Source organism: Rhododendron vialii, chromosome 5a, assembly GCF_030253575.1.
Source record: "Rhododendron vialii isolate Sample 1 chromosome 5a, ASM3025357v1".
NCBI classification, from domain to species: Eukaryota; Viridiplantae; Streptophyta; class Magnoliopsida; order Ericales; family Ericaceae; genus Rhododendron; species Rhododendron vialii.
Genome location: NC_080561.1, coordinates 34,278,500 through 34,306,010, shown reverse-complemented (window position 1 = coordinate 34,306,010; position 27,511 = coordinate 34,278,500). Strand labels below are relative to the sequence as shown.

At 38.8% G+C, this 27,511-nt stretch overlaps 3 protein-coding genes across 3 annotated transcripts; 2 read left to right on the top strand and 1 right to left on the bottom strand.

Annotated features, from left to right (window-relative positions):
- The first annotated feature begins 1,140 nt into the window (after positions 1-1,140).
- Positions 1,141-5,729, top strand: LOC131325853 (F-box/kelch-repeat protein At3g06240-like). The gene is made up of 2 exons (XM_058358330.1): positions 1,141-2,437; positions 5,340-5,729. The coding sequence occupies exon 1, from the start codon at positions 1,186-1,188 to the stop codon at positions 1,951-1,953; it is 768 nt and encodes a 255-aa protein (XP_058214313.1). The 5' UTR covers positions 1,141-1,185; the 3' UTR covers positions 1,954-2,437; positions 5,340-5,729.
- Positions 5,730-8,038: 2,309 nt separating this feature from the next.
- Positions 8,039-11,166, bottom strand: LOC131327100 (uncharacterized). The gene is made up of 4 exons (XM_058360097.1): positions 9,057-11,166; positions 8,909-8,974; positions 8,632-8,815; positions 8,039-8,517 (listed from the first exon to the last, which is right to left on the bottom strand). Exons 1-4 carry the CDS (start codon positions 11,148-11,150, stop codon positions 8,417-8,419), a joined length of 2,445 nt encoding a protein of 814 aa, XP_058216080.1. The 5' UTR covers positions 11,151-11,166; the 3' UTR covers positions 8,039-8,416.
- Positions 11,167-18,286: 7,120 nt separating this feature from the next.
- LOC131327846 (NAC transcription factor 29-like) lies at positions 18,287-19,253 on the top strand. Its single transcript, XM_058360973.1, has 2 exons — positions 18,287-18,763; positions 18,864-19,253. Exons 1-2 carry the CDS (start codon positions 18,287-18,289, stop codon positions 19,251-19,253), a joined length of 867 nt encoding a protein of 288 aa, XP_058216956.1.
- Positions 19,254-27,511: the final 8,258 nt, after the last annotated feature.

Here is a 27,511-nt window from a genome sequence, read left to right as displayed (position 1 = left end):
TCCTCTTTCATAGCCCACAAAATAAGAATGTACAATCTGAGGCTAAAACGAAAGGAACACTATGTTGGGGAAAGAAAGCTAGAATTTGGCATTTCTTATATTGATTGTGTTCTCAAGACCCTCGTGGCCTCGTCTATTTTTCGCAAGCGCCTCCGCTGCAATTTCGAATGGCTTATACTCTCTGTCGGTCCACTCATTGTTGTTGTTATCATTTTAATTTCGCTTTCTTCTGTCCTTTATCTTCATCATTCCTTTACGGTCGTTGCTACAACCATTTTCTTCAGTCAAGGGTGAACGTACTCGATAAACGAAACCGCCACTTCTCCACATGCATGATGGTTACCATCACCACTCCATCACTACCACTATCAACTCGTTCCATAAAGTCTCCACTTTTATGCCTCCACTATCTCCACCAACACCATCTTTCCGGTGTTGCCACCATGTCGCCCATGTAATACATAAATTAAGAAAGAAGAACGAAAATTGTTAGATTTCCAATTTTCATTTGTAGTATGGAATACTCTCTTTTTTAAATGCAACACGTCATTTAACTTTCTAGCTCTAAAGATTCAACACTGAACAACGCTTCTCGACAGTTCAGACATCTGAACTCTTGACAATGTGACATTACTATAGCCGCAATACAGAGGGCGGAAAGAGAAAATTGATACAGGAGATCGGAAGTGTAATTATTATTATTACTATTATTTTTATAGAAAGAAAAATTGACCGAAGTGTAGGTTTAAGTCCTCAAATCAAACTGATTTGGCTTTTTATTAGAAAAAATATATATACAAGTATGCAACAACAACTTAATGTTAGAACTCAAGCATGTTTTTAAGGATATTTAGACTGATCAATTTTCCCAGATACATCTACTAAAATATTATTTATCAAAAACAATTTGAATATTGCACGCAATTCATGTAGTTTAGACGAAAAGTATCATGTACGATTCAAATTGAGAGAATTTCAACGGGGCACCTCTCTAAAAATTTTACAAAATCAATGCTAAGAACAGAAAAAATATATCCCGAAAAGATAAAATAACGGTATAGATTCACATCAAAAACAAATCAGCGAAACAGATAAAGATTCACTTTACTCGTTACAACATAAATCAACGGTACCTAGAATTATTTGATTCTACAACCAGTAGGTCTTCGACTCTGTGTCTTCTCCATGCCTTTTTATGATTTTATCTACGTCCCGAACCCAGAAAAAACCCCCACCATACCAGCACCATCTATGGCGATCGAATCCTACTCCATTCGTCGGGAAAACGTTTGGTTCGAAGATTCACGGCGACTGCCACATCTCCCGCTCGAAACCATCGGGGAAATACTCTCCAGAGTTCCCGTCAAGCCTCTACTGCGATTCAGGTGCGTTTCCAAATCATGGCGCTCTTTGATTTCCGATCCGAAATTCGCGAGAGCCCATCTTAATGTAGCATCTGCCAGCACTGATTATACCCACCACAGACTGCTCCTAACTAGTGGTTTTCTGAATCCAAGAATCAAGTCCTGTTCCGTTAGTTCTATTATGCATGAGCAGTCTGATACTACTGCTGTTGACCTCGACTATCCTTTCGAAAAACCTCGCGAAAGAGTTTGGATTGAGTTTAACGGTTCCGGTAACGGGTTGATGTACATCACTGTTCCAGATTATATGATGTATCTATGGAACCCGGCCACTAGGAAATCCACGAAACTGCCCGATATTAAAATGCCAAATATTCTCTTCATCAATACATGCGGTATCGGTTACGACAACTGTACTGACGATTACAAGGTGGTGGTCTTCCTTGGTGTCGATGTCGATATGTTTATTCAGGAAAGAGTGGAGGTGTATACGTTGAGGACTCATTCTTGGAGGAGGATTGGAGACTGTCCTCATTCTCTTGACACGACTGATTCGGGGAAATTTGTGAGTGGGGCACTCCATTTGTGAGTGGGGCACTCCATTGGCCTTCGCTTGATTCTTATTGGAATATTATTGTTTCTCTTGATTTGGCAAAGGAGACATATGGGGAGGTTTTGCAACCTGATTATGATAGAGACTATTGTTTGGTCTCCACAGTAGGTGTTTTAAGTGGATGCCTATGTGTGTTGCGTCAATATAATGATTGTGCTGATGTATGGGTGATGAAGGACTATGGTATCAGAGAGTCTTGGACCAAGTTGATTGCGATACCTTATTTAACTCCAACAGATGATGCCTATTCCGTACCTTTGTGTATTTTGAAGAACAATGAAGTTTTAGTGGGTACTGGGATGCATTTAGTGAGGTACTGTCCAAAAGATGCCAAATTTAGTAATCCTAAGATTCAAAATTGTTTTGCATCTTTTAGTGCATATCCCTACGTTGAGAGCCTTGTCTCGCCCAACTCTAACGATGGGATTCAGCAGCAACAACAGTATTGAAGGAAGTAAAGGTCAGATGTAATGTCTTACTCACCTTTCCCAACCCTTTTCATTACACAAGGTGTTTTTTTTCTACCTGTTCTTTTGTATCTTTTTATCTCTCCGTGTGATGCACTCAATGTTGCTGTTGAAACCAAAGATCAAATCTTCCGTTGCTCAGATTTATCCCAAGTTTTAACAAAAATAAAACCAACTGTTAATTGTGAAAGAAAATTGTGTAGATCTAGTTTCGTATTATCATATCTGTGACATTGCTTGATGAGACGATGGGGTGTTGAGGTGGCATTTGATTTTTTGTATAACGTTCTGGATACTTAAAGGGACATGTTGAGGAAAGTTAGAAAATTTTCCAAACATGCAAGACGGATGACATTAACCAATTGCCAATCAAATAGGATATACGTTTCTTATGTGCAGATCCTCCTTTTTTATGTCTTATGGTCTTGAAATGGAATTCGTTGTTGGTGTTTCTGAAATGGGTAGTGATTTTGTTAACTATGCTTTCATTTTGTGTGCTTCCAACTCAAAAGCACACAAAAGATTTTATCCTTCTCATTTTTTGGGAATTGGAAATAATGGGGGTTAACTCCGTGTTCATTTTGCATGCTTCTGACTCTACATTTATTTTTGTGCTTCTTTTGGAAGTAAGAAGAATAAAATGTTTACTTCATTCGTGAGGCCCGTTGCTTTTCACCATTTATTTTTGTGCTTCTTTTGGAAGTTAGAAGAATAAAATGTTTCCTTCATTCGTGAGGTCCGTTGCTTTTCACCCGGGGCATTCGTGTCAAGTCCCATTATAGCAAAAGTTTAGGGTTAATTTCTATGGACACCCCCTCATCTATTCACTTTTCTCATACACACCCCCTCAACTTTAAAAACGCAAAGGTGGGGTTAAAAGCCCAGAATTGGGCACTCATCTCGGAGCATAACGAATCCGCAAGAAAGAATATGCTTATTAGGGAAGTTGAGGAGGAAGTCACTCCTACCGTTGCCAAAGCCTTTCTGACTTGGCCTAGCCCAATCGCCCTACGCGACTGGCGCTTCAAAAGGCAAAACGCTTGTCGTAGTTTGGCGACAGTAGGGGTCGCGAGAGAGCAGAGCGTGCTGCCCTGCCATAGTCCCGAGTCAGGCCTGCCCAAGGAAGAAATCACAACCGGGCTATATTCACTTCTATCTTAGGGTAGCCTCCTCACTAAAAACAAGTAAGAACTAGCTTGCATTGAGAATGAGGAGCCCTCCGAAGGACTCGTTTTTAGCTCCTTACATAAAACCAAAGTAACCCATGTCTATACAAAGTTAACTCAGAATCCTCCCCCGTCAATGGGAGTCTGTTGAGGTGTCATGTACCCCAGTAGCATGTATATAGTGGTGTTCAAGGGCATTTTTATCCAAAAAGTACCCAAACCCGTGATATTTGCCCTGGCAACAAATGGTCATGTAATAGAAGGGTTCCAGTCGGGTAACATTTATAGACGAGGGATCAGTTTGGGAACTTTTAAAGTTAGGAGGGTGCGTGTGAGAAAAGTGAATAGATGAGAGGCTGTTCGTGGAATTTAACCCTTTGGAGATAAATCCTCCTAGTTTTCGTCTACCCTTGGAGCTCCTAAGTTAGGAATATGTCCGAGTTTTCCTTATTAATGGTACAATTCATATTAATCATACCAATGTGGGCAACAACTGTGGTGCTTCCAAGCGGTTTGGGAGCACCATACTCCCCTTGTTCCTGAATCGTTGGATCTGATTGGTTTCATCTCAACCATTGGTAGAGCCTTGTAAGATAGTAAGTGTTGTCATACTCTATGGTAAGTTTAGCCTTATAAGATAGTAAGTGTTGCCTTAGTTGATGGTATATAACATCTGTTTCTGTAGTTAGTAAATCCTACATTTTTTTGGTCAAAAGTTTTAAAAAACATCTCGTTTTTAACAAAACCACTCTACTTTTTGTTGATTGTTTGATCCAAGGACTGTGATTTACCTTTTTAAGATAGTAAGTGTTGTCATATTCTATAGTAAGTTTAGCTTTATAAGTTAGTAAGTGTTGCCTTAGTCAATGGTATATAACACCTATTTCTGTGGAAAGGTTATTGGGAGTATGGTTCTCCCATACCACTAGGGAGCACCATAGAAGTTTTGGAGAGGCCTTGCCATGGGGTGGTTCCTACATCATTAAAAACTAAAATCTCTCTAAATCAGTGAAAAAGAAGTAATACTGGACTTCATGTATTCCAACCTACTTCCCATCATGCAATAAAAGAGGGAATGATAAGTTTACCAAGCAAATGATAATTTAAAAGGTAAAATGGTAAATTTACTAAGCATTTCAAATCTACAAGACATTAACTTGATCATTATAATGACTAATGGTAAATTTTAGCAAGATTGAAATTTGTCACTGAATTATACTATTGAGAAATTGTGGTTTCACGTCCTTGTATCTGTGACAATGTTGGAAAACGATGGGGTGTTGAGGTGGCCCTTGATTCTTTTATAACTTTCGGAAAGTTGAAGGAATAGGTTGATAAGAATTTGGAACTTTTCGGAACATGCATGAGAGATGACCTTCTACTTAAGCCAACTCCTGGTATGTATTTTCTGTTTAAGTTCCATATAGATCGATGCCCTTTACTTTTCTATGTCTTATCGCCTTGAAAAAGAATTTCCGTTCAGTTTTTGTTGTTGGGGAAATGTGTATTGGAAACTGAAGTGGTTAAACTAACTCCGTGTTGATTTTGCATGCTTCTAATTTAGAGGAACATCAATATTGTTTTGGCCGAAGTGGGAAGATAAAAAATCTTCAGAATGGTTGTGTACCTGGCTTTACCCTTTTTTTTTTTTTGCCTTGAAGTCATTTGACTGTCCATGTTTTCATTATTGGATTGTTTTTCTCGTGCGTTTAACTATTTTTGCGATTAGGTGTGGGCTGATCATCGAACCAACTCAACATGGAGGATGCAAGACAATTGAAGCCTTTACTCGCAAACAGTTCCTCGAGATCATCCAAAGAGCTGCTGTTTGGCAACCCAACCCAACGGTATCGTTTCTGTTTAATCCATTGTTGACCGCAATCGCCTGCAGCACAAGCTCTTCATCCACTTTCCAGGATGGAGAGGCTTCCCGGCCTATGGTACCTATTGTCTCATTTGGGATTGGCAATGTTTGTTGTGATGAATATGACATTAGATACTTCGTTTCGGTTAGAAGAGGCTCAAGTCCTTGACATTGTGTTGTTTCGGCCTTATATGGAAGAAGTATAGAAAACTCTTAATTGATAAATAAATAAATAAACAATCAACATTTAAACTATCATTTCTGCAGTTTGTTGAAATTTAGAGTACTTAAAAATGAACAACGAATCATTTCAATGAACTAGTGCAGAATTATCACAATGCCAAGGTCTCCTGTTCCCAAATAGCTTCAAGTTCTTCAATGGTTAACTCATTCACATCGTCACTCATTAGAAAATTCTGATCTTGCACAAATTGTTGATCTTTTGAGAAGGGAACAACTTCTGTATCCGGTGTCGCAGTAATATCACAGTACTCCATCTTCTTTTCTTGCATAACCTCAGGTCTAACACGTCTAACACGCTTTGCGGATTTCGGAACTACAAGGTCATTATCAATAGTGGCAGCCTCAACAATCTTTCTTTTTCTCGGAGAAATCTTGGTGTACTTTGAGTCGAATCTTTTTATCCTGCAAAGAACATATTTGCCTTTACTTTTATCAGTATTGCCATTACAGAGAGAGTACTCTTGCATGATCCAGTGGCCTTTTTCCACAGGCCCGTCCATTGCAATAGGTTCGTCGGCGGCAATCTCAAAGTACAACGTTGTCTTGTACCCTATTGCACATTTACCGTTCTTAACTTCTTCACGAGCCGTCTCTCCATGCCATGAGCCACAACCGGCTTTTCTGGCAATCCTGTTTTGGCTGGCCTTGATCAAGGTCGTGAAAACGTAGATTGTACCTTCTGTCTTCCATAAATCTGTCTTCTTGTCTTTGGTTTTGGATATCTCCCATGGGTCTTCGTCCGTAAAAATCTGCCACGGGGCTTTGTCGCCATAAATCTCACGATCGACAACCACGTCACAAGGCAGGGCTTCGTTCGTACACTTCTTGTCGAGATATTTTAGAAGGAGTTCTTGATCTGTAGGCGTAAAGTGATAGCCTTTTGGTACAGTCATGTTCCTGTTCCTCTCTCTCTCTCTCTCTCTCTCTGTGACTGTGTGATACTACGTTCGAAAATTGACAAAGGAGGTTATAGGGATATATATACGCGACAGAAGCTAGGGCGGCTGGACTTAATTGAGTGGGAAAATTATTGAGTGCACCAAGTTTACACCCGTGGGACGCACATCGAGGTTCTACACAATTGATCCGACCAATTCAATTTGTCCAAAATATTATTTTAAGGGTCCTAAGTCGATTTTTGGTTTCTGAATTTACAGGAGTCAAAAGTTAAAAAAATTGATAAGATCTTACCGGTACTCAATTTGAACTAAATTTTTTTTACAACAACATCCTAAAAGCTATTTTAATAAAAGGGAAATTTTCACCTTGACCCCTCATGGTTTGCGCCGGGTGCGGATACACCCCTCCTCCTTTGAATATCAGCACATAACACCTTCTGGTTTCTGGACTAATGTGCACAGTGAGCATTTCCATCCACAGTAACAGATCGTGGTGTACACGCTCTTCTTCGGCAATTGGATCAACTTTGTCCTACCATGGATGACCAAAATGCCCTTAATTAGTATCAAATAACAAATATAAGAACAAAACCCTATCAATCCATTTGGTACTTCTCCCATACGTCTCTCCTATTCCTCTTTCCTTCTTCGTTCATCATCTTCTGCAACCCAGCCATGGCTTCCTCATCCACAACCAACTCTAAGGGTTGCGATGCTCTAGACTTAAGGTACGTACCAAAGAAGTGTCGATGTGGGAAGAGAGCTGCAATTCGAGTGGTGGAGTCTGAGAAGCCATCGAAGGGGAAGCTCTATTACGTCTGTGATTCTGAACCAAGGGGTTGTGATACCTGGGCTTGGTGTAAACCTGTTCAAATCAGTAATGTAGGAGACGAGAAGGTTGAAGAGAGCCCAATGGTGGAAGAGAGGCCAAGGGTGGAAGAGAGCCCTAGGGTGGTTCATGAAGACCCACATTTGATGGCTAGACTGATGATGGTGGAAGCAAATGTGGAAGCATTCAAGACGATGATGAAGTGGATCTGGTGGACCTCTGCATTGTGTGTGCTTTGCACAATTTTGTTGATAATGAAATGAAGCTGGGCAGTAAGTAGGGTTTGGAAGGGAAGCTGGGCAGTAAGTAGGGTTTGGAAGGGGATTAGGTTTTTTTTTTTTTTTTTGGTTTTTTTTGTTGGGTTCCTCTTCCAGTAGCTGGGGAAGTGGTTAGGGAGTGGGAGTGTTTTGGTGTAATGCAAAATTGAAAGCCAATGTTCTAACTTTGTGTTGAACTTATGTGATTGAATCGTAATAGTGCAGCTTGTGATTCCAATGTTTTGCATTACAGTTCTAGCATACAAACTCACATTCCACATCACAGTTCAAACATGAAAAAATATGGGTAGAATATAGTTCAAACATACAGTTCTAACTTAATAAAATAATACGCTTAGCTGTTCCATTGCAAATAGACATTCCATTGCCAATAATAACTGGAATTCCATTGCCAAAAAGACTGCATAGCAGCAACCAACATTAGTTCACAGTTCCTAATACCAAAAAGACTGCAGAGCAGGCACACAAACAGTTCCTAATGAAGTAGCAGCCTGCCGAGCAAGCACACAAACAATCCTAATGTCAAAAAGACTGCATAGCAGCCACATAATTCAGTTTCAACATAATTAACCATTGGCAACTACACCACCAATGTCAAAAAGATTGCATAGCAGCAACCAACATTACTTAACAGTTACCATAAGTATCAGAAACCCAAAAAAAAACACAAACACATAGTAAAGCCCTAAGCCACTACATCCCAGTGACTGTAGCTTGCTTTTTTGCCCTTATGTTCTGAAGCACTGTTGCCAAAGAAGGTCCTCCAACTGGTCCTGATGATGAAGCTTTGCCACCTCTTCCAACACTTATTCTAGTCACACCTCTTCCAGTACCTCTTCCAATTGGTTGTGATGATGAACCAGTTGGAGGTTGTGTAGATCCAACCCCCTTTCCCCTTCCAGTCACACCTCTTCCGGTACTTCTTCCAACTGGTTGTGATGATGAACCAATTGGAGGTTGTGAAGATCCAGCCCCCCTTGCCCTTCCCCTTCCAGTTCCAACAGTTGTGACACCCCTTCCAGTTGCTCCCCTTCCAATTGAAGTTGTCATTCCCCTTCCATTTGCTCCTCTTCCAGCTCTAGTTCTTGTGCCCTAAAAAGTCATGCAAGAGTAGCAAGTCAAATACAATATGAAATTGTCTAATACATGAAATGATAAACAACATGAAATGATTCTGAATATTACTATTATGGGAGGTACATCAGTATGTGTTCCCATTGGTTGAGATGTTGCATTGGATGTCTGACCATTCTGGCATAAACAAATACACGTCATTAAATAAAATGAAAACATGAGTGCAATATATGGAGATGACTAAGTGACATAAATTTACCTTGACTAACTTGGACTTAGGATGGATCCTGTTCTTGCATGATCTTTTGTTGTGCCCAACTTGCATACATTTGGCACATGTAACATTCAACCCTCTTCTTGTAACTTTGTTTGGATCTCTAGGTTCATCTGTAGTCCTTCTTCTCAGTTTCTTGGATCTACCACTTCCCCTTTTAGAATTTGGTGGGTTTAGAGGTTGAAAACCTGTTTCTACAAAGTCAAGCATATCTGGAACTGGGTGGATCATGTAGGAATATGCAGCGAGGTACCCAGACTTCGTGAAATAAGGATGGACGTAAGTCTCCACATGTTCTTTGTTCTTCTGAATGGCTGCAATAGCATGGCAGCATGGTATACCTGTTAGTTGCCATCTGCAGCAACTGCAAATTTTGGTTCTCAAATCCACTATATAAGTCCTGTCATAGTAATCAACCTCAAACTCTAACTCACCACACCAAGCTGCAACACAGATCCTGCTCTCTACCTTCAACTTCTCTATCTTTTCATGTATATTAGGACATAAATGACCAAAATATTTCTGCATCCCAGCCTTTTTAACCTGAATTCTTTGCATCACTCTCTTCCTGATCCATTCAAACATTGAGATAATTGGCAGTTCCCTGGCCTCCAAGATGTAAGAATTGAAAGACTCAGATATGTTGTTAACTACCACATCACATTTGCTTCTTGTACTGAAGTGAGACCTTGCCCACAGTGAAGGGGTAATAGCCCTTAACCACTCTACAGCTGTCTGCCTCCTTTCATCTAACTTGGGGTCAGCTTCTTCAATTGTTTTCATCCAATAATTGAACCCACTTACACTGCATGTGGAGGCTGCTTTCCAGAATAAATCCTTCAAAAAAGCACCAGGAAATTTCACCTTAAAGTTGCTATACATATGCCTAAGACAATACCTGTGATCACACCCTGGCAACAGCTCATTAAATGTCTCAATCAATCCCTTCTGTCTATCTGAAATAAATGTCCAACCCATCTCTTCATAACTGCCAATGTCCTCTTGCAAAACCTGTAGAAACCACGTCCAAGAATCCTTTGATTCAAGCTCCACCAATGCCACAGCAATAGGGAACATGTTATCATTCCCATCTCTCCCAACAGCAGTCAACAACTGCCCTCCATAAATACCTTTCAAGTGACATCCATCAAGTCCTATGATAGGTCTACACCCTGCCAAGAATCCATCTTTCATTGCTGACACTCTGAAATACATCCTCTGTAAGGTAGGTTCAACTGTATCTGGATCAGTTTTGATAATGATATGGCTCCCTGGGTTGTGTTTCCTAACTGTCTCAGCATAATCCCAAATCCTTAGGTATTGTTCTTTGATATCACCAGCAATCAGTTCTGTTGCTTTCCTCTTTGCCCTGTAAACTTGGTACCTACTAGCATCCACCATAATCTTCCTCCTTATCTTGTTCTTCAAACTAGTTATGTTAATGGCAGGGTTGTCCTTGATTTCATCCAACAACTTCTTCCCTATGTAGCTGGAATTGGCCTGCCTATTATCATACTGCCTTCCACACTCATGTTCCCCTGTTATTGACTTTATTTGGAAAGTTGTGGTCCTCATTATAGGAGAAGCATGAATCCTCCAAGTGCAGCCATACCTACAAACAGCTGTAATCCTAGTAGATTCATTTTTCTTGTACTCTATGTCATACCCATTGACCACATTCCACTCTTTAAGAAACTCCCTAAATTGTCTTGCTCCAGTAAACTTCATTCCTTCTACCAATATAGGGTTGGCCATGTGGATCTTCTCTTTGAATTCTGGGTGTCCATCCCCCTCTTCATCTGATGATCCCTTTAGACTAAGATTTTCTTCATCCTCTGGGTCAGAGTACCATTTCTCATCAGTATTAACATCTGCATTGGTTGGTTGTGGTTGAGGTTGTTCAGGTACCCTCCTATGGGAATTAACTTCAAAAATGTCATCATCTGGACCTTCTAAATCCTCATACATCCAACTAGCATCATCACTAACTTCATCATCATCACTAACTTCGTCATTATCTTCCTCACTAGCAACATAATCTAAGTCCTCAGAATCTGCATCACTAAGATCACACTCCATTCTAGCCTCTTCTTCATCCCCAATGTCCCCAACCTCAGTTAAATTTTCATCCCCAATGTCCTCAACCTCAGTTTCAGTTACAGTTTCAGCCCCAAAGTCCTTAACCCCTGTGCCCTCATCATTATCAGATAGGTCAATGACAAGTCCATTTGGCATTACTGGAGAACTTGATAAAATCTCACCATTGGATGACATAACTAGGAGGGGGTCCATTAACTTATCCACATATATTATAATGACAGTCAAACCCTTGTACATCTCTAACATCTTTAGCACATCACCATCACAATTTATCATTGCTAAACCTGTATCAAGTGTATACCCAGGCCACCTGTAATACAGGTCAATTGCACCTGTACCACCTAACATCTTGTAGTACACATCCCTAATTTCAAATAATGACAACCTAGCAGGGTCAAATTCACCTACATAATCTACCTTACCACCCATATAGGCCACTTGTGGATTCCAAACAAATTGTCCCCCATGGTGTACTTCAAAGCTGAAGTATTGGTCCCCCATTTCTGTCAAAAGCATAGCAAAGCAACAAAAAATGCACTATTTAATTCATTGACCAAAACCCCACCAACCCACACAACCGACACCCACTAGCTTTAAATAAAAGTGAAAAGTGCACAACTAGTAAAAAAATCGATTCTTACGCACACATTTTAAAAAATAGAGCAAACATGGGGGGACCACATCCCAACTACCATTTCGAAGGCTATATAAATACACATACAGTTCAAAAATCAAGCAAATCGACAGAAAAATAGTCATAGTTTAAATAATTTGGTCTGACCCAGTTATGGTTCAAGGGTTTGAGATGATACCTTCTCTGCATACGCTAAATAAAGGCTACTTTGACGAACACGCAGAAGATCCTTCAACGTCTTCACTGTCGCGACCAAGCATTCAACCTCGATCGATCGTTGTGAATTGAATCGCAGCTCCAGAAAGAAACCCTAGGTGTTGGTCTCTTTCTTATCTCCTCTCTCTCTCTTCGTGAAATGGGATTTGGAGGGAAAGGGGTATAAGTATATAAGAAAGGGCAAAATGGTATTTTAATTGTTTCCGTTAACATCGTCACTGTGCACATTAGTCCAGAAACCAGAAGGTGTTATGTGCTGATATTCAAAGGAGGAGGGGTGTATCCGCACCCGGCGCAAACCATGAGGGGTCAAGGTGAAAATTTCCCTTAATAAAATGCAAGGTTCAAATCATTTGTATGGAAGTCCGAGATGGATCCCACTCAACTCAGTGTACATTTGATCCCACACAATCCGTTTTGGACCTATCACGAGTCTTAAAAAATGATCAGGGTCGCTCATTTTGTTTAAAATATTTTGACAAGCTTTATATAAAAGATTAGCTTAGTCGGAGATCGGTAAGACTGTTTACAATACATTCAACTTTGCAAGTCCATACCTGAATTTTGAGTCAAAGTTGGATGCTACGTAAACGTCGTTATTGATATTTGACTAAGCTTATATTTTACGGGAATCCTAAAAAAAATATTTTAAATTAAATGAACGGTTCCACTTACCCGACAAAAAATGAACGGGTCCGGTCATCTTTAGAGGGTCCGAAACGTATATGTAGGGTCATAGGATTGATGGGAATCTAACAAAGAGTTTTAAATGAATACATACAAATATTACTTTTTCGATTCCTCTTTTTAAGATAAATGAATACAACCTCGAACCCAAGTGGTTCATTCATCAACCCTTGTTATGACAAGATTTTCATTTTATTCTATGCCTGCATGAAAATATGGAATTCAAGCTAACTTTGGCTCTTTTTAGTGTTTTCAACAATGTAGAATGATTCACATATATTCCAGTAAGCACTGAATTAAATTGGTGACGAAAATCCGGTGTTGTAAAGCTTTTCAAATTTGAGATAAAATTTGAAAACATATGCAGAAAGTCCACCTCACAGCTCGAGATAAAATTTGAGAAGCTAAGAAGCATGGGGAGTTAGACATTAGACATGGCTAGCTTGAATACAGGCTATGGAGTCCTCTAAACAAAACTTGGCGAGTTGATTCTGTTCGTGTAAATACCCTTAACTCCTGGGGAGTGGCTAGGGGCCTTGTGATAGGATCCTTTTGTTTCGGTAATGTTTATCGTTATTTTGCCTCATGTAAATACCCTTATCGTTGTTTCTTGTAAATACCCTTGTGATAGGATCCTTTTGTTGCAGCTATGGTATCTGTTTTGTGTTCCGATCTTAAATTCATGACACGGGTTCAGTAAAAGGCGAAAATAATTCGCTCTTTGGTCACCGCATGGCTGCGTTTCAGCTTTGGTGCTTTAGCAAAGACTCATTCTACTATTGGAATATAGCATTCCATGTTCAGTAACTAATTCCCTGTTTTGTTGGGTTGACATTCCAGTAAGGTTTCCTTCTTTTAGTCCCTCGATCGGCAGTTTGTTTCGTACCCCTGAACTTGTCATATGATAGAGAACAAGTTTGTTCCTAAAGCTTTCCTCGAACGGTATCCATTGGCTAAAAAATGTACGCTTGGCTATAAAACTGATTTCGGGAAACAAAGAGGATAGCATTGTATGTGCACGACGCATGATTTTGAACTTGTCATTGTATCGGCAATGATGGCACTTAGCAGTATGAAAATGTATTTCCTTTGCACGCGATGCTTCTTGTCAGGTATTCAACACTTCTGGATTTGAAATCTCCTGCATGATAATACGATGTGTGATCGAGTGTGGTAGCAGTTGTTGGGTCACCATTACGACTTACAATCCATTCTGATTCACAGTTGATTTTCCTCCGTTCTCACCTGGTCGATCTCCAGATTGTCCATGGTAGCACATCCTTGACTTAAAACTAGCAAATTCAATTTGCCCCAAGTATGAAGCATCCCCACTAAAATTAAGAACAAATTGTTCTTCTCCAAACTAAGGAGGGCAAACAAAGAAAAATCCCCAAACTTTACGCACACATACACCGATGGAATCGCCATGGATTGTTCTTCTCTCTCTCTCTCTGCACAAACGGATCCAGAGGCCGTACGTCCAGACTTTTCTTTCTTTATTTTGGGCGTCAAATACTCTTTCAGCTAGGGACTTTTGTAAATCTGAAATGGAGATTTTCTCAGTTATGAGATTTCGTAATTATCATTCTCCTGTTCTTCGTTGTAATGATTTGCTCTTGTGAGTGTAGGTTTCCTCCTGTGTGTGAATACGCGTGGGTGAGTGGAGTCAAGGGCGGACCTACACTTCAAGTCACCTCCACATGTACCTGTTAATTTGGCAAAAGAATTTGACTCCACAATTCTAATAAATTTGCCCCAAGTATGAAGCATCTAGGCGTTGGATCACCTCCTAGCGCCTAGGCGGCCGACTTTTAGAATTCTAGCCTTCGTATACAAGTAAATGATAATGTAGTAGGTCGTGCATTCACAAAGTTTTTAAAAAAAAAAAGAATTGTTCAAGTCCGAAAACAACCTCTCTGCTTGCAGAGGTAAGGTTGCCGACATCAACCCTTCCCCAGACCCAGTAATGGCGGGAGTCTCCTGCACTGGTTTTGCTCTTTATTGTTCATCAGAAGGTGTTGCACGCATGGAAGGTGTTGAAACGGGTCATGAAAATAACCACTTTTTCACCAACGTCCATAACAGTTTCGCGCCCGTTCTAACTAACTTGGAGTAGTTTTTTTTCCCGCTAAAAATTAATAAAGCTATCATCTCTCTCTCTCTCTCTCTCTCTCTCTCTCTCTCTTCAAGACCCCTCTTTTCATGTTCTAATTGGTTTATCACATGATTTGTTAATGTTTTGAATTCCAAATGCTCTGTTTTCATCTGTTCTTGAAGACCCCTCTCAGCATTTAAATCGTTTCTTTCGGTTCCCTCCATAAATTACTCGACCCAAACACAGCCTTAAACAAGAAAGATAGTAAATTCGAAAGAGAGAAATGGTTGGAGATACTAACTGGTGGCGAAATGTCATCGTGCTTGTGCTCGCGGAGAAACTGCATCATCAGGAGGATGAACGACGTCGTGATCTCCTCGTTTCTTGTTGAATCGCCTCATCGTAGACCTGGTAATTGTTTCCACAGAAAAATGCTTCCCTTAAACATTAGAAGTCAAAAACACCTTTTTCCCTTGTTCAAGATTCTTCGGAATGTATCGAAATTGACGGATTATGTGTGGAAAACTCAGAAGTCAGAACACATGATTAGTGGAAAAGTGAGCGGCTATAGGAATGAAGTGGCCTTTTAAGATGTAGTTTGGTCTGAAATTTAAAGATGTTGATGCGGATAGTCTACACCCAACGCTTATTTCCACCGCTCCACCCACTGCTCGCCTACATGGCGTTGGGCCTCACCTATTTTAAATAAAAATATACTCCAAGAAAAAGGCAGAAAAGGGAAGAACGAAATCCTCCCAATGTGAGGCGGAATGCTGTTGGTGCCTACCTTATACTCTCATGCATATAGGCAGAGTTCAATTCCCATAAGCACCCAACCCTTCTCCAAGTCTCTAGTGGTTGGATCTAGACACTAGTTTTTGCGACTGTTTGTCATTGCCCCTTTGTCACCTTTTTTCTTGTTTTTCTTTCGGTGATGGTTTGCTATAGGTTCTCTTTCTCTGTTCTAGGATGGATTCGCTATTTTAGCCTATTTTGGTTGTTTTGAAATGGGTTTTGGATCAAAAAAAAAATTCATTTGACCAGCCATCGTGTCGTTTCGACACCAAGTAAACTTCAACTTTGCCTCTTTTTTCTACAACATCATCCAAATACCTATAACACAAAAATCAAGCATCAGACCCCGAGTAAAGATATAAATGAACCTAGCGGGAATAAATTAGGGGCATTTATGTGAATATTTACGCAACCATGAGAGCTAGGGGTCCAAACCACCACCATCATCTGCACCTCCCAGATATCAAGGGGGTTGGTATCCCCTCAGGTCCGTTTCTCAATTTTCGGCCATTTTCTGATCACATTTTGATGATCTGCTCCATTCATTTTGTAGAGTTCGGTGAAAACCTTATTCGTACCAAAAATTCTATTCATCGGACTTTATTTGATATGATCGGCACATATGAAAATTGCAAAAAACCCAAAATTGGGTTCCGATTTAGTGTATTTTTTACCAAGTTTTGGTTTTCTTCAATTTTCATGTGTGCCGATCATATACCTACTAAAATTCGATAAACACATTTTTTGGTATGATTAACGTTGTCACCGAACTCTACAAAATAAATGGAGCCGATCATCCAAATGTGATCGGAAAATGCATGGCCAGAAAATGCAAAACGGACCGGAGGGGATATCAACGTCCTTGGTATCCCCAGTATACATAAAAGTTTCTCTCGTATTGGATCCTCCAAAGATGACCGGATCCGTTCAATTTTTTTTTAGGTAAGTCAACCCATTCATTTTATGTTTAAAATATTTTGTTTAGACTTTCCGTAAAAAATCAGCTCATTTGAATATCAATAAGGACGTTTACGTAACATCCAACTTTATCTTTGAGAAGCAAAGTTGGATGTATCGTAAAAACTATTACCGACATCCGAATGAGGCTAATCTTTTATATGAAGCCTGAACAAAACATTTTAAACAAAATGAGCGGCCTTGGTCATTTTTTGAGTCTCGGGATAGATTCAAAACGGATTTTGAGGGATCAAATGTACACCGGGTTATGTGGGATCTACCTCGGGCTCTCATACAAATGATTTGAGCCCTTAAATTTTATTAAAATAGCTTGTAGGATGTTGCCCTTAAAAAAAATTAGTTCAAATTGAGCATTGGTAACATCTTATCACTTCATTTAACTTTTGGTTCATGTGAATTCAGAAACCAAAAATCAAATTAGGACCCTTAAAATAATACTCCTATTTACATAAAATTGAATTGATCGACTGTGTGGGACCTCGATGCACATCGATCCCACTTAACCGGTTGTAAACTTGGTGCACACATTTTGGCATACCCATGGTACTTTAGATAAATTTTAGGGCAAATTTTCATAGTTGTCCCTCTAGTTTTACGGTTATCTCAATTTCGTCAATCTAGTTTCAATTGCTACCAAATAAACCCTGTAGTTTGTTTTACGTTCCGAATTGGTAAAATCGTTAACACTGTTTAGGAAACTAATGGAAAAATATGATTAAAAAATTAAGTGCTCAAATTTTCAATTCGGTTGAACCGGTGTGAAGATCTTATTTTTTTGATCATTTTATCCTAAATGGTCGTAATAAATTTTTGGCTTTAAGGCCTTTCAACGAGCACCCAAAGACTACTTATTTAGTTTTAGGGCTCTTTTAGGGTGCTCATTGAAAGATCTTATAGTTAAAAATTCATTATGACTATTTAAGATAAAATAATCAAAAAAATAAGATCTTCGCACCGGTTCAAACAGATTAAAAATTGGAACACTTAATTTTTTAACTATATTTTTTAATATATAAACAGTGTAAAAAATAAGTGTTCCAATTTTCAATCCATTTGAACCGGTGCGAAGATCTTATTTTTCAGATCATTTTATCTTAGATGATCATAATGGATTTTTGGCTCTAAAGCCTTTCAATGAGTACCCTAAGAGAGTCCTAAAACTAAATAAGGAGTCTTCGGGTGAAAGGCCTTAGAGCAAAAAATTCATAACGACCATTCATAACGACCATCTAGGATAAAATGATCAAAAAATAAGATCTTCGCACCGGCTCAACCGAATTGAAAATTAGAGCACTTAATTTTTTAATCATATTTTTTTGTTAGTTTCATTAACGGTGTTAACGATTTTACCAATTAGGAGCGTAAAACAAACTACACGGTTTATTTGATAGCAATTGAAAGTAGATGGACGAAATTGAGACAACCGTAAAACTAGAGGGATGACTACGAAAATTTGTCCTAAATTTTAATTTGTTATCATCTTATGATGTAAATCCTTTAGTCCGATATTTAATTTCTCAACAAACTCTGAGTGAGTTAAGAGTCCAAGACTTTCCCGTCACTCCATGATTTTTCTCACTCAATTAAGTCCCGCCACCCTTCTCTTGTGTATATATATCCTTATAACCCCTTTGACATTCACAGAAAGAGTTGAGAGAATAGCAGTACTTAGTAATAGAGTAGATAATTGAAGAGAGAGAGAGAAGCAACATGAGTACTCTGCCACCAGGATATCGCTTTAGGCCTACAAATAAAGAACTTTTAGACTTTCTTAAAAAGAAGTCTATGGACCAAACCCTGCCTTGTGACGTGTTTATCGAGTGTGAGATTTATGGGGCTAACGACAAAGCCCCATGGCAGATTTTTACCGACGAAGATCCGTGGGAGATATGCAGAACCAAAGACGAGAAGGCAAATTTATGGAAGACAAAAGGTACAATCTATGTTTTCACGAGCTTGATCAAGGGCAGCGGAAAAAAGAGACCTAGAACAGCCGGTTGTGGCTCATGGCACGGAGAGAGCGCTCTTGAACAAGTGTTGGAAATTGACAAGGATAATATCAGTTTGATAGGGTACAAGAGGATTTTGTGCTTTAAGATTTCAAACGAAATGGGTGCAATCGACAGGAGTGTGACAAAAGGCCACTGGATCATGCATGAGTACTCTCTACCTGATGGTGGCGAATGTGTTCTTTGTAGGATAAAAAGAGACGACTCAAAGGACACCAAGATATCACCAAGGAAAAGAAAGAATGTAGATCAGGCTACTACAACTATGATGACCTTAGAGTTCCAAAACCTGCAAAGCATATTCGAACGAATTTGGGGAAGAAAAGAATATGGATTGCCATATTGTTGTGGCACCAAAAACACAAACAAAAGTAGCTCCTTTCTTGGAAGAACTACTTGTGCAAGAACAGAGTTTTGCGATGAGTAATGATCCAAATGAGCTTACAGTTGAAGAATTTGAAGCCATTTGGGAGGAACAGGAGAATGCAAAAACCTGGTTGAGTGCGGAGCTTCTTCCAAGCAATCACGAGAGTGAAGGGTTCTTGTCTCCAAACTCCATGTTTCATGCCACAGCGGAACCATCATCGATATTCTCTTTTTCCAATGATTTGTTTTTGGATCAACAGAAAAATAACATGTCAGAACATCTACCCTCAATATGGTGGTGAGATTGATCATTCCTGAAGAACGAAGAATGGAGCTAGCAACATCAAGAGCAAGAGAGTGCACATTATGGTATGTTTGTTGTGTGTCCGTCCGAGGGGGAATGAAGAACGAAAGAAACTGGATTTGTAAATGATAGCTTAATTAGTAGTTCATTTAGCCCATTCATCATTTGCTTGTAAGTAATCAAAATTTCAACAAGCTGCAGATATTAGAGATTAAAGACAGTATGTTTTTTTATCAGTTTTATGATTATTCTAGGCAGTTTTATGATTATTCTAGGCTGTGGAATGTGGATCTGATTCTATTTGCCTAATGGTTTGCTTCTGCTATTTGCCTATTGGTTTGCTTCTCCTATTTGCCTATTGGTTTGCTTCTTTTGTATGACACGTAGCCCAAAATCGCTACATACCAAAGGGATAGGAAGCAGTCACTGTTTTATTTATTTCACTCTTTGTAGTTTATGACAACAAGTTTTTGTTATATGCCCGTAAAAAATAAAATTTAATTCGATCCGGTGGCAACGTGATGAATGGAATAAGGCTGTTGAGTGGGCGAAAACAACGTTTGAATAGATGTTGATTCTAGATTAAATAGCTGACTAGTCCCACCTAGGCGCTAGGCGCACCTTTTCCACCCGATTCGCGCCTAGCGATTTTTAGAACATTGACTAACAGGATTCACTCACTACTGATTTGACTAACTGTGAACTTATAACACGTAAACTCAAGAAGGATAAAGTCCCTAACAGCTTCAGTCTTTAGAAATCCATCCTTCTCAATATGGGTTGATACTCAATTTTTTTGGGGTCTCATCTTTCAATCAAGAACCTCATATCCCTCATTAATTGATTGGTTTCCTCTTGTTACCTTTTCCAAAAAAACATAAGTTGTTGTCAAGAGAATCTCAAATCCGGATTGAAATCCATCAGCATATGTTGATTTAGAATCTCTAACCTTTTCCAGTTGGATTGTTCTTTATGGGACACGGACAAAGGCAAAGGTTTGATCAGAAATGTAGCAATATATCAAACTCAAACATCACAAATAGGAATTAAATTTTTGTGCAATGGCAATATGTTGAATGGCATGATATTTCTGGATATTCCATATGGAAACTTGTTATGGGGAAAAGAAAGTTCAGTAAGCATGGAACCTACTGTCATCGAAATTTTCAATTAATGCTGCCTATAAGAGTTTTAATTCTCCAATGAAACATGGAGCTGCTGATTATGTGCAGTTTTAGAAGTTTTTTTGCAGGTTTCCATTGCTCTGTGATCGACATGATTGTTTCACTTGGAATACTTTAGCCAATTGCCATGGGAAAGACACCAGAGAGAAGCAATAAGCATCATGTTGGACTTCTAGTCACGCGATCCAAGCAACCAAGATTTTGTCAACTTGAAACCGAACACTACTCAGCCAAGTTCTTTTTCAAGTTACTAATAGTACTTAGGAAGATATCTGAAGACCAATAGACAATACAAGAGAAATGACATTAAACACTAATAACATCCCAAAAAAGCACAACAGAGCAAAGAAAAACGGCCAAGCCAAAAAGACGAGGATACTCTTCAGACAAATGAACCTATAAAATTCGTTAGACTATCAAAAAGAAGCATCTATCTCACAGAAATCAAACTATACAGCATTACCAAAAAAATAACTTCTCAATTTGCGCACCAACAATTCTATCCCTGCAAAAGTCCCTCTGTCGCGTTACTTTTCACTAAGGAGGTGAGAGTAGCCAAGCCTTTCTTCTAGCCTAATACACTCTTCCAAATAAAACATCAGCCCATATTCTCCGGTAACACCAAACTCACCCCAAAACAAGCAAGAATCAGAACAAAGATCCCTTGACAATTCACAATGCACGACAGAGTGCAAGACTAATCTCCCCCCTCCCCGCGACTCATGCAACACCAATTGACAACCCGCCTCCTTGTAATCAGATCGTCTTCCATAAGAAGACTAGCTGATTAGCGGTCCTAAAATAGAATGCAGCAGGAGACGGGCCCCCCACCTTCCAAATACCTTTCCATGGGAATCCATTCTCCCTACTTCCCAACGGAGTCCCCTAAAAGACTTCACATGAAAACTACCACTACTTACTCAGCAAAGCCTCTATTCCATAGCTCGTGGATTGGTTTACTACGAAGTACATGCCGTCAAAATCTAGAGTGTAAGGTTATTCATTCCACAAACTCAAGTATTGTGCCTATTTCTGAACCAAGGCCAGGCCTATAACCCGCATCTTTCATCTTTAAGGCTAATTGTTCTAATGTTTCATATATTTCATCACACTGAGGATGCTTTTGATTTTTAGACACAAAAGAGTTAACACAACCCACATTAACCCAACGGTAGCCAACATCCTTTGTCAAACCCTTTTCCCGCATCCCTTTTCTCACTCTCAATGTCTGAGCATCTGTGTTCCAAACATTTTCCTTATTTAATTACCTACTTTTGTGATTAGCTATTTAATTACCTGCTTAACAAGCCCCAAGTTGAGAATGCCCCAAGAAGTCCGAGGCCATGGCCTCTCTTTGGCTTTCATGAGGACTCTATCCCAAGCAATCCACAACCTTCCCATGACATTCTCTTGTCCCAAGGGCTGCCCCACTCTAAGTTTCTAACAGTGTCACCCTTACACAGCTTCCCTCTCTCCTTTCTCAAACCCAGCACTACGATTGATAGCTACCCAATACATATCCCTAGAAACCATGCTGCCCTTCAAAAAAAAACAAAAACATTTGGATCATGTTCATACTAATGAGAGCATGGACACAAGCACAAAACATATTACTTATTCATTCGGATAAGTACATAGCTAATCATAATTCTCCCGTACCCTAATTTTAGCCCTTTCTAAAAATATTCATGCCAGTTTTCGAATAAGAAAATCAAACACTTCTGTGCATTAACCTTTTTTCATTCCAATTTAAAAATCACAATTAATTTTTAAATTGATGAAAAATAATGACAAACAAACTATACACAAAAGCGCTTTATGTTTTGATCCAATAAATGACACAGTTCATTTTTAAAAACGACAATGACAAATTATAGAAAGGATTGAGCTTTTTTCTTCTTTTTTTCAGCAAATGTATGAACATCATTGATATAAGGTAAAGTATATTCCTTCTAAAGTCTTTCCTATTGTTCTTCTTCTTTCCACTTATGGGACTTGAGCAATAATGATGTTTAATCTTTGAGATAAAGGGAATTGGGGGTACCATTTCTTTTGATAGTTCTCAGTCACGGGGTAAAATGCACTACCAAGTTCTGAGATAGGCCCAGAACAAGTACGAATACAAAGTTCTGTTCATTAAGTATTAACGAAACTTGAGCTGTAAGTACTTCCTAATTTCCAAAAACTTCACTCCCACGTGCCATCTGATTTCTTCTTAGTATATAACTACTTTCAAGCATATATATATCTAAGAATCCCACATATTTTACCAAGATTTCTCATTTGTCACAAAACCGAAAAAACCGAACCTTTCCTTTCGCTTGGTTGTGCTTCAAAAGATCTGTGCACAATCTGTCATTTGGTTGTGCTTCTCTTACTGTCAAATTTTCTTTTCTTTTTTTCCCATTTGGAAAGCAAAGTTTTCATTTGGAATTGAGCTAAAAGGTTATTTCGTGACAAAAAAGTTCGTAGTTTGCTGATGCTGCTCTTTTGATTCAGTACTAATGATAGACCTTGACTATGATCATTCTCTGTACCTATCTGTATATTTATTTTATACAGTGACTTGAGCTTGTCCATAACACCAACAGCAAATAAACCCTTCAGCAGATCAGATGATAGTAACGATTGTTGTTTCCGAACTTGTCCATAACTAAAAGTGTTGAACGCTAGGCATATATCCGTATTAGAGAACAATGTCTAACCATATGAGGAGAAAACATAACGGGCATACCAGAATTCATGCCTAGCAGTATAAATAACTGGTATAGGAAAGGGCATAATGAAGTATGGAGCCAATTCCCTCCAATACCGGAGGCATTCTTAACTAGATGGGGAGCTACCCAATCACATTTGAGGCACAACTGAATACTCACTTACTAACATTTCAAAGCCTCTATTTCAATATCCTCGATCAAAATATGTTCCATTTACCAGAGCCAAACTAATGAAATTGCTACCGACAGCTTGTTGGAAGCTCATGTAATATATGACATGTATATACAACTAATCAACTATTAGAAGGGACAGAGTGGTTTCTATGTTGGAAATATACCTGATAAGGCTTTGAACTTTCACCTAAAGAAGCTTCACTGTGTCTCCGAATCTGTCCTCCGTGATTAGGAGGAGAGACGAGGGTCTCGAGGTACAGGTCCCCAATATAAAAATCAGTTGGAATGCCAGAAACAACTATGATCCTCAGTGTTTCTTTTTTCCGAATTGTATAGAACCAGTTTGTTTCCCACAGACTCATCCACTATCTCTTTGTAAAAATAAAATATCTTTCCCCTTATTGCCAACACAAATTTGTCTTCAGCTGATAAACACGACACATAGAATATTCCCGACCAACGATTAGAAATCGTAAATTTGGTCCACGAGTCTCTTACTCCGTACTTCTTCATCATCCAAACTTCAACTCCGTAGTCATGACTCGGCCACAACAACAAAGAGAGAGAACCCCCAATAACCGCCATTTGATGATCAGTGAACTCACCAAAATACCTATACTTATCAAAAGAAGCAGGCAGCTTGATTTCCCTTAAAATCTCACCCGACATATCAAAACCAGCAACAGTCATAGGGGTACCCACAGTAAGCCAATGGAGACGTTCATTAAAATAAAATCCGTCCGGAACCTCTGGATACTTGTAATCTGTAACTTGACTTACCCCCCAAGCATCAGATTTCAATGAATACACAGCACGTAGAAGGTAAAGGAGCACCACAACCTTGTAATTATCTGTCGACGAGTCATAACCCACTCCAAATAGAATAAATTGTATAGTAAACAAATTCCAAGAGATTGGGTATTTGGGCAGTTTCTTACATTCTCTAGTGAAGGGATTCCACAAGAAGTTGGAATCGTTACCTGGGCCGGAAACCAGAACCAAGCCATGGCAAGATCCCAAAACCTTGGGCCACTCGGCGGAAGGAAAATCAAGCTTCTCCGCGGTGGGATTCGCGGCGGCGAGATCGACGGAGTAGAGCGCGAGAGGAGGGGGGAGAGGAGGGGGGAACGAGAATGATTTTTTGGGGTTTGTTGGTGGTATGGTTGGTTAAGTGAAGTGGGTTTGGCCGTTTGGGCGAATTGTGGGGAAGAGAAATACAAGATTCATTTCTTGGCTATAACTAATTTTTTGGGTGTGGCAGTTATTATTGTGATTTTACTGGTTTGCCCCTACAATTTTTGTAAATACTCCTATATTGAAAGAGAGAAACTTATTCATGGAGCGGCGCAATCCCAGCCATCCATTCGCGCAATCAATGGCTGAGATTCGTTTTCAATTTTGACCGATCACAATTCAATTCAATCCGGATCGTCAAAAATACTTTGGAAATACGTGATTGGCTATATAAAGCGTTCTTTACGGAATGGTCTGCAAATAAGATTTTTGGATTATGAAAATCAGTTTCTATATACAAGGCAATTTCTAAAGAGGAGAAAAGTACATTCAACTTCATTATGGAACAAAATCTATTAGAGCATCCGTAATGGAATAATCAAAATGAAATGGATGAGAGCATCCGCAGTGGAATAATCAAAAGTTGTACATCATCCTTTGGTTATTCATATAAGGGTTGCTAAGGTTAGCAATATAGAGGTCTACAATAGTACAATTAAAATTGAATAACCAAAACTTGACACAACACTTTTTCAATTTATAAAAATCTAAAAATTGTGATATAGAAAACAAACTTTTTAAAATAGTTTTCTAACTAATAAAAACAGGTTATTAGAAAAAGAGAAAATAATTTTTTAAAAACTTTCATTTCTAAAAAAGGTTTTTGGGAAAAAGATTTTGAAAAAAAAAAGAACAGTTTATGAAAATAAAAATGTTTTAATTAAAAAATTATTTTGAAATAAACTATTTTTGCAAAAAAAAAAAAAGTTTTTGGGAAAAACAGTTTTAATAAAAAAAAGTTTTCACAAAAAAAAAAAACAGTTTTGAAAAAAAAACAAGTTTTTGCAAAAAAATAAAAAAGTATTTTTAAAAGTATTTTTCTTAGAAACATGTTGAAAATAGAAGAGAGAAGATTTTTGTATTCTATGAACCTGTTCTCGGTGAGCTGGTTGTTTTCCTACCCATTTACCAATTCACCCATTTTTTTCAATCCTCATATTTCAGGGCCAAGAAGTAATCGATCATGAACAACTTGATTTTTACATAAATTAACCCAAATTAAAAACCAAAACAAAAGGAAAGGGGAAAAAAATTATTATCAATCAATGGTGTTGTTTTGGCATACCTTTAGAATGTGGGAGAAGGAGATTTAGCTTTTAGCGATGGAGAAGCAGCGATAGGAATCCATGACGGAGAAGGAGGAACGGTTTAGGAGACCTTTGGTGATAGAGGATTGATCAGAGGTAGAAGGAATTGAAGATGGAGAAGCACCCGAAGTCCATAAGGGAGGAGGAGGAACGATTTTGGCGGGAGAAATAGGAGTCGATGAAGGGTTTATTGTCCCAAAAATCTGAAACGGGAATAAAGGGGCAGCACCAAACAGAGTATTCTACGTGGCTTCGTGGTGGCGCGTGGTGATCTAGTGTTGTGCATAGGGATTTTGAAGATGTTCTATGCACTGGAAAGAGTTCTTAGTTTAATAATTTTGATACCAATTGCAATATTGATTTCGGAATAAATATTGATTTTGGACTGATATGAGTACATGTTCTTTATACATTATTTAATGGTGAACAAAGGTGTGTAATTTAAAGGGGTAGCAGGTGGTGTCATGGTATTGTTCTTGGAAAATAAAGAAATCCTTGGAGTTTCCGTGGATGGATTTTGGTGGCTGCTATGGGTATAGTTAATTAGGGTTTTGGGTTCTTAGTTGTCTAGCGACTTGGGTAATTAATCTAGGTTAGTTAAATATTCTTCTAGACAGTCCTTCATTGTTATAGCAATATTATACATGATACAGTTAGTGATAATATTGTTAAATGATTCTTTGTTCAGGTTAGGCTTGTTCTGCATTATTCGATTGCATTAGCTTTGGACCCAGGTGAGTGGTTAAGCATGTTATGTACTTGCGAACTTCCCCGTATCCCTTAAATTATTGTTTTAGAAAATTAATTATTGAAATTGGAAACATGTATTTGTTTTATTTGGTTCTTGAAATTGGCATACAGATTGGTGAAACTATTTATTGTTCGGATAATCTTTTGGTGAGAACTTTGTGGATATTATTGGGAACATATTTTGGAAGTCCAGGGAAATTAATCCTCTGTGTGCGGGTGACTCTGGCCATTAGGGAAAAGACCGGATTAGGCCGGTGACCTTAATGCTCAACGGTTGTTATTGACCGGATCATTCTTAGGAAAAAGTTCTACGGGCTGCCTACTCGTGGTAACTCTAAGTTTCGATATTTGATCCAATTTAGAGATATTTATTCACTGGCACTTGGTACTATTGATTTTGGTTGTGGTTCTGGTTGTGGTTTCCCATTGTTGTTGGAGATTGGATTGATAACACCATTAAAACTTATCGAATGAATCGTTAATTGGATTAATGGATTATTTTGTTGTTCACTGCATATGCCAAATTATGTTGACATGGTAAATTATTTATATCCCTGTTTCAGAACATTATTCTAATATACATGCTTTGTTACTCACTGAACTCGACAGCTGACGGATTTATTCCAACTTTTTTTTAGGCAAGTTGGGCCATTAGGAAGACTCTGGTGGTATCTCAAGGTGTTCTGTTGTTTGACCTCCTTAGGGTGTCTCATCATAATTTAGTATTTTATTTATCGCTTCCGCAATTGAAATATTTTGTCAGATGTTTGGATCTTTTTGAGATTGTTTGGTTCATGAGATGTTTGTACCTCATGCTTATGATTGGAATCTATTTAATGACAAAAAAATATTTATTGATCAATGACTTATTTTATTTTAGGCTGCGTGTTCCATGAGCTGGCCTTATGGTTCACGGCTGGTCACTTCTCATTTTGGGGTGTGGCAAGGCCGTCATGGGCTAACATGCAGCTTGTATCCTCCCCAGCCCCAAAACGACGTTGTTTTGGGGCACAACACGGAAGACAACGCGTTTGGGGCTGCACCTCCCCT

Excerpts from the sequence above, each read along its gene's own strand:
- LOC131327100 (XM_058360097.1), bottom strand. The coding sequence starts at position 11,150 with ATGGAGTGTGATCTTAGTGATGCAGATTCTGAGGACTTAGATTATGTT. Across the intron at positions 8,975-9,056 it reads CTAAGTCCAAGTTAGTCAAG|AATGGTCAGACATCCAATGC; the intron begins GTAAATTTATGT and ends TGTTTATGCCAG. Across the intron at positions 8,518-8,631 it reads TGGAAGAAGTACCGGAAGAG|GTGGCAAAGCTTCATCATCA; the intron begins GTGTGACTGGAA and ends GTGTTGGAAGAG.
- LOC131327846 (XM_058360973.1), top strand. The coding sequence starts at position 18,287 with ATGAGTACTCTGCCACCAGGATATCGCTTTAGGCCTACAAATAAAGAA. Across the intron at positions 18,764-18,863 it reads TACCTGATGGTGGCGAATGT|AGTTCCAAAACCTGCAAAGC; the intron begins GTTCTTTGTAGG and ends TGATGACCTTAG.
- LOC131325853 (XM_058358330.1), top strand. The coding sequence starts at position 1,186 with ATGCCTTTTTATGATTTTATCTACGTCCCGAACCCAGAAAAAACCCCC.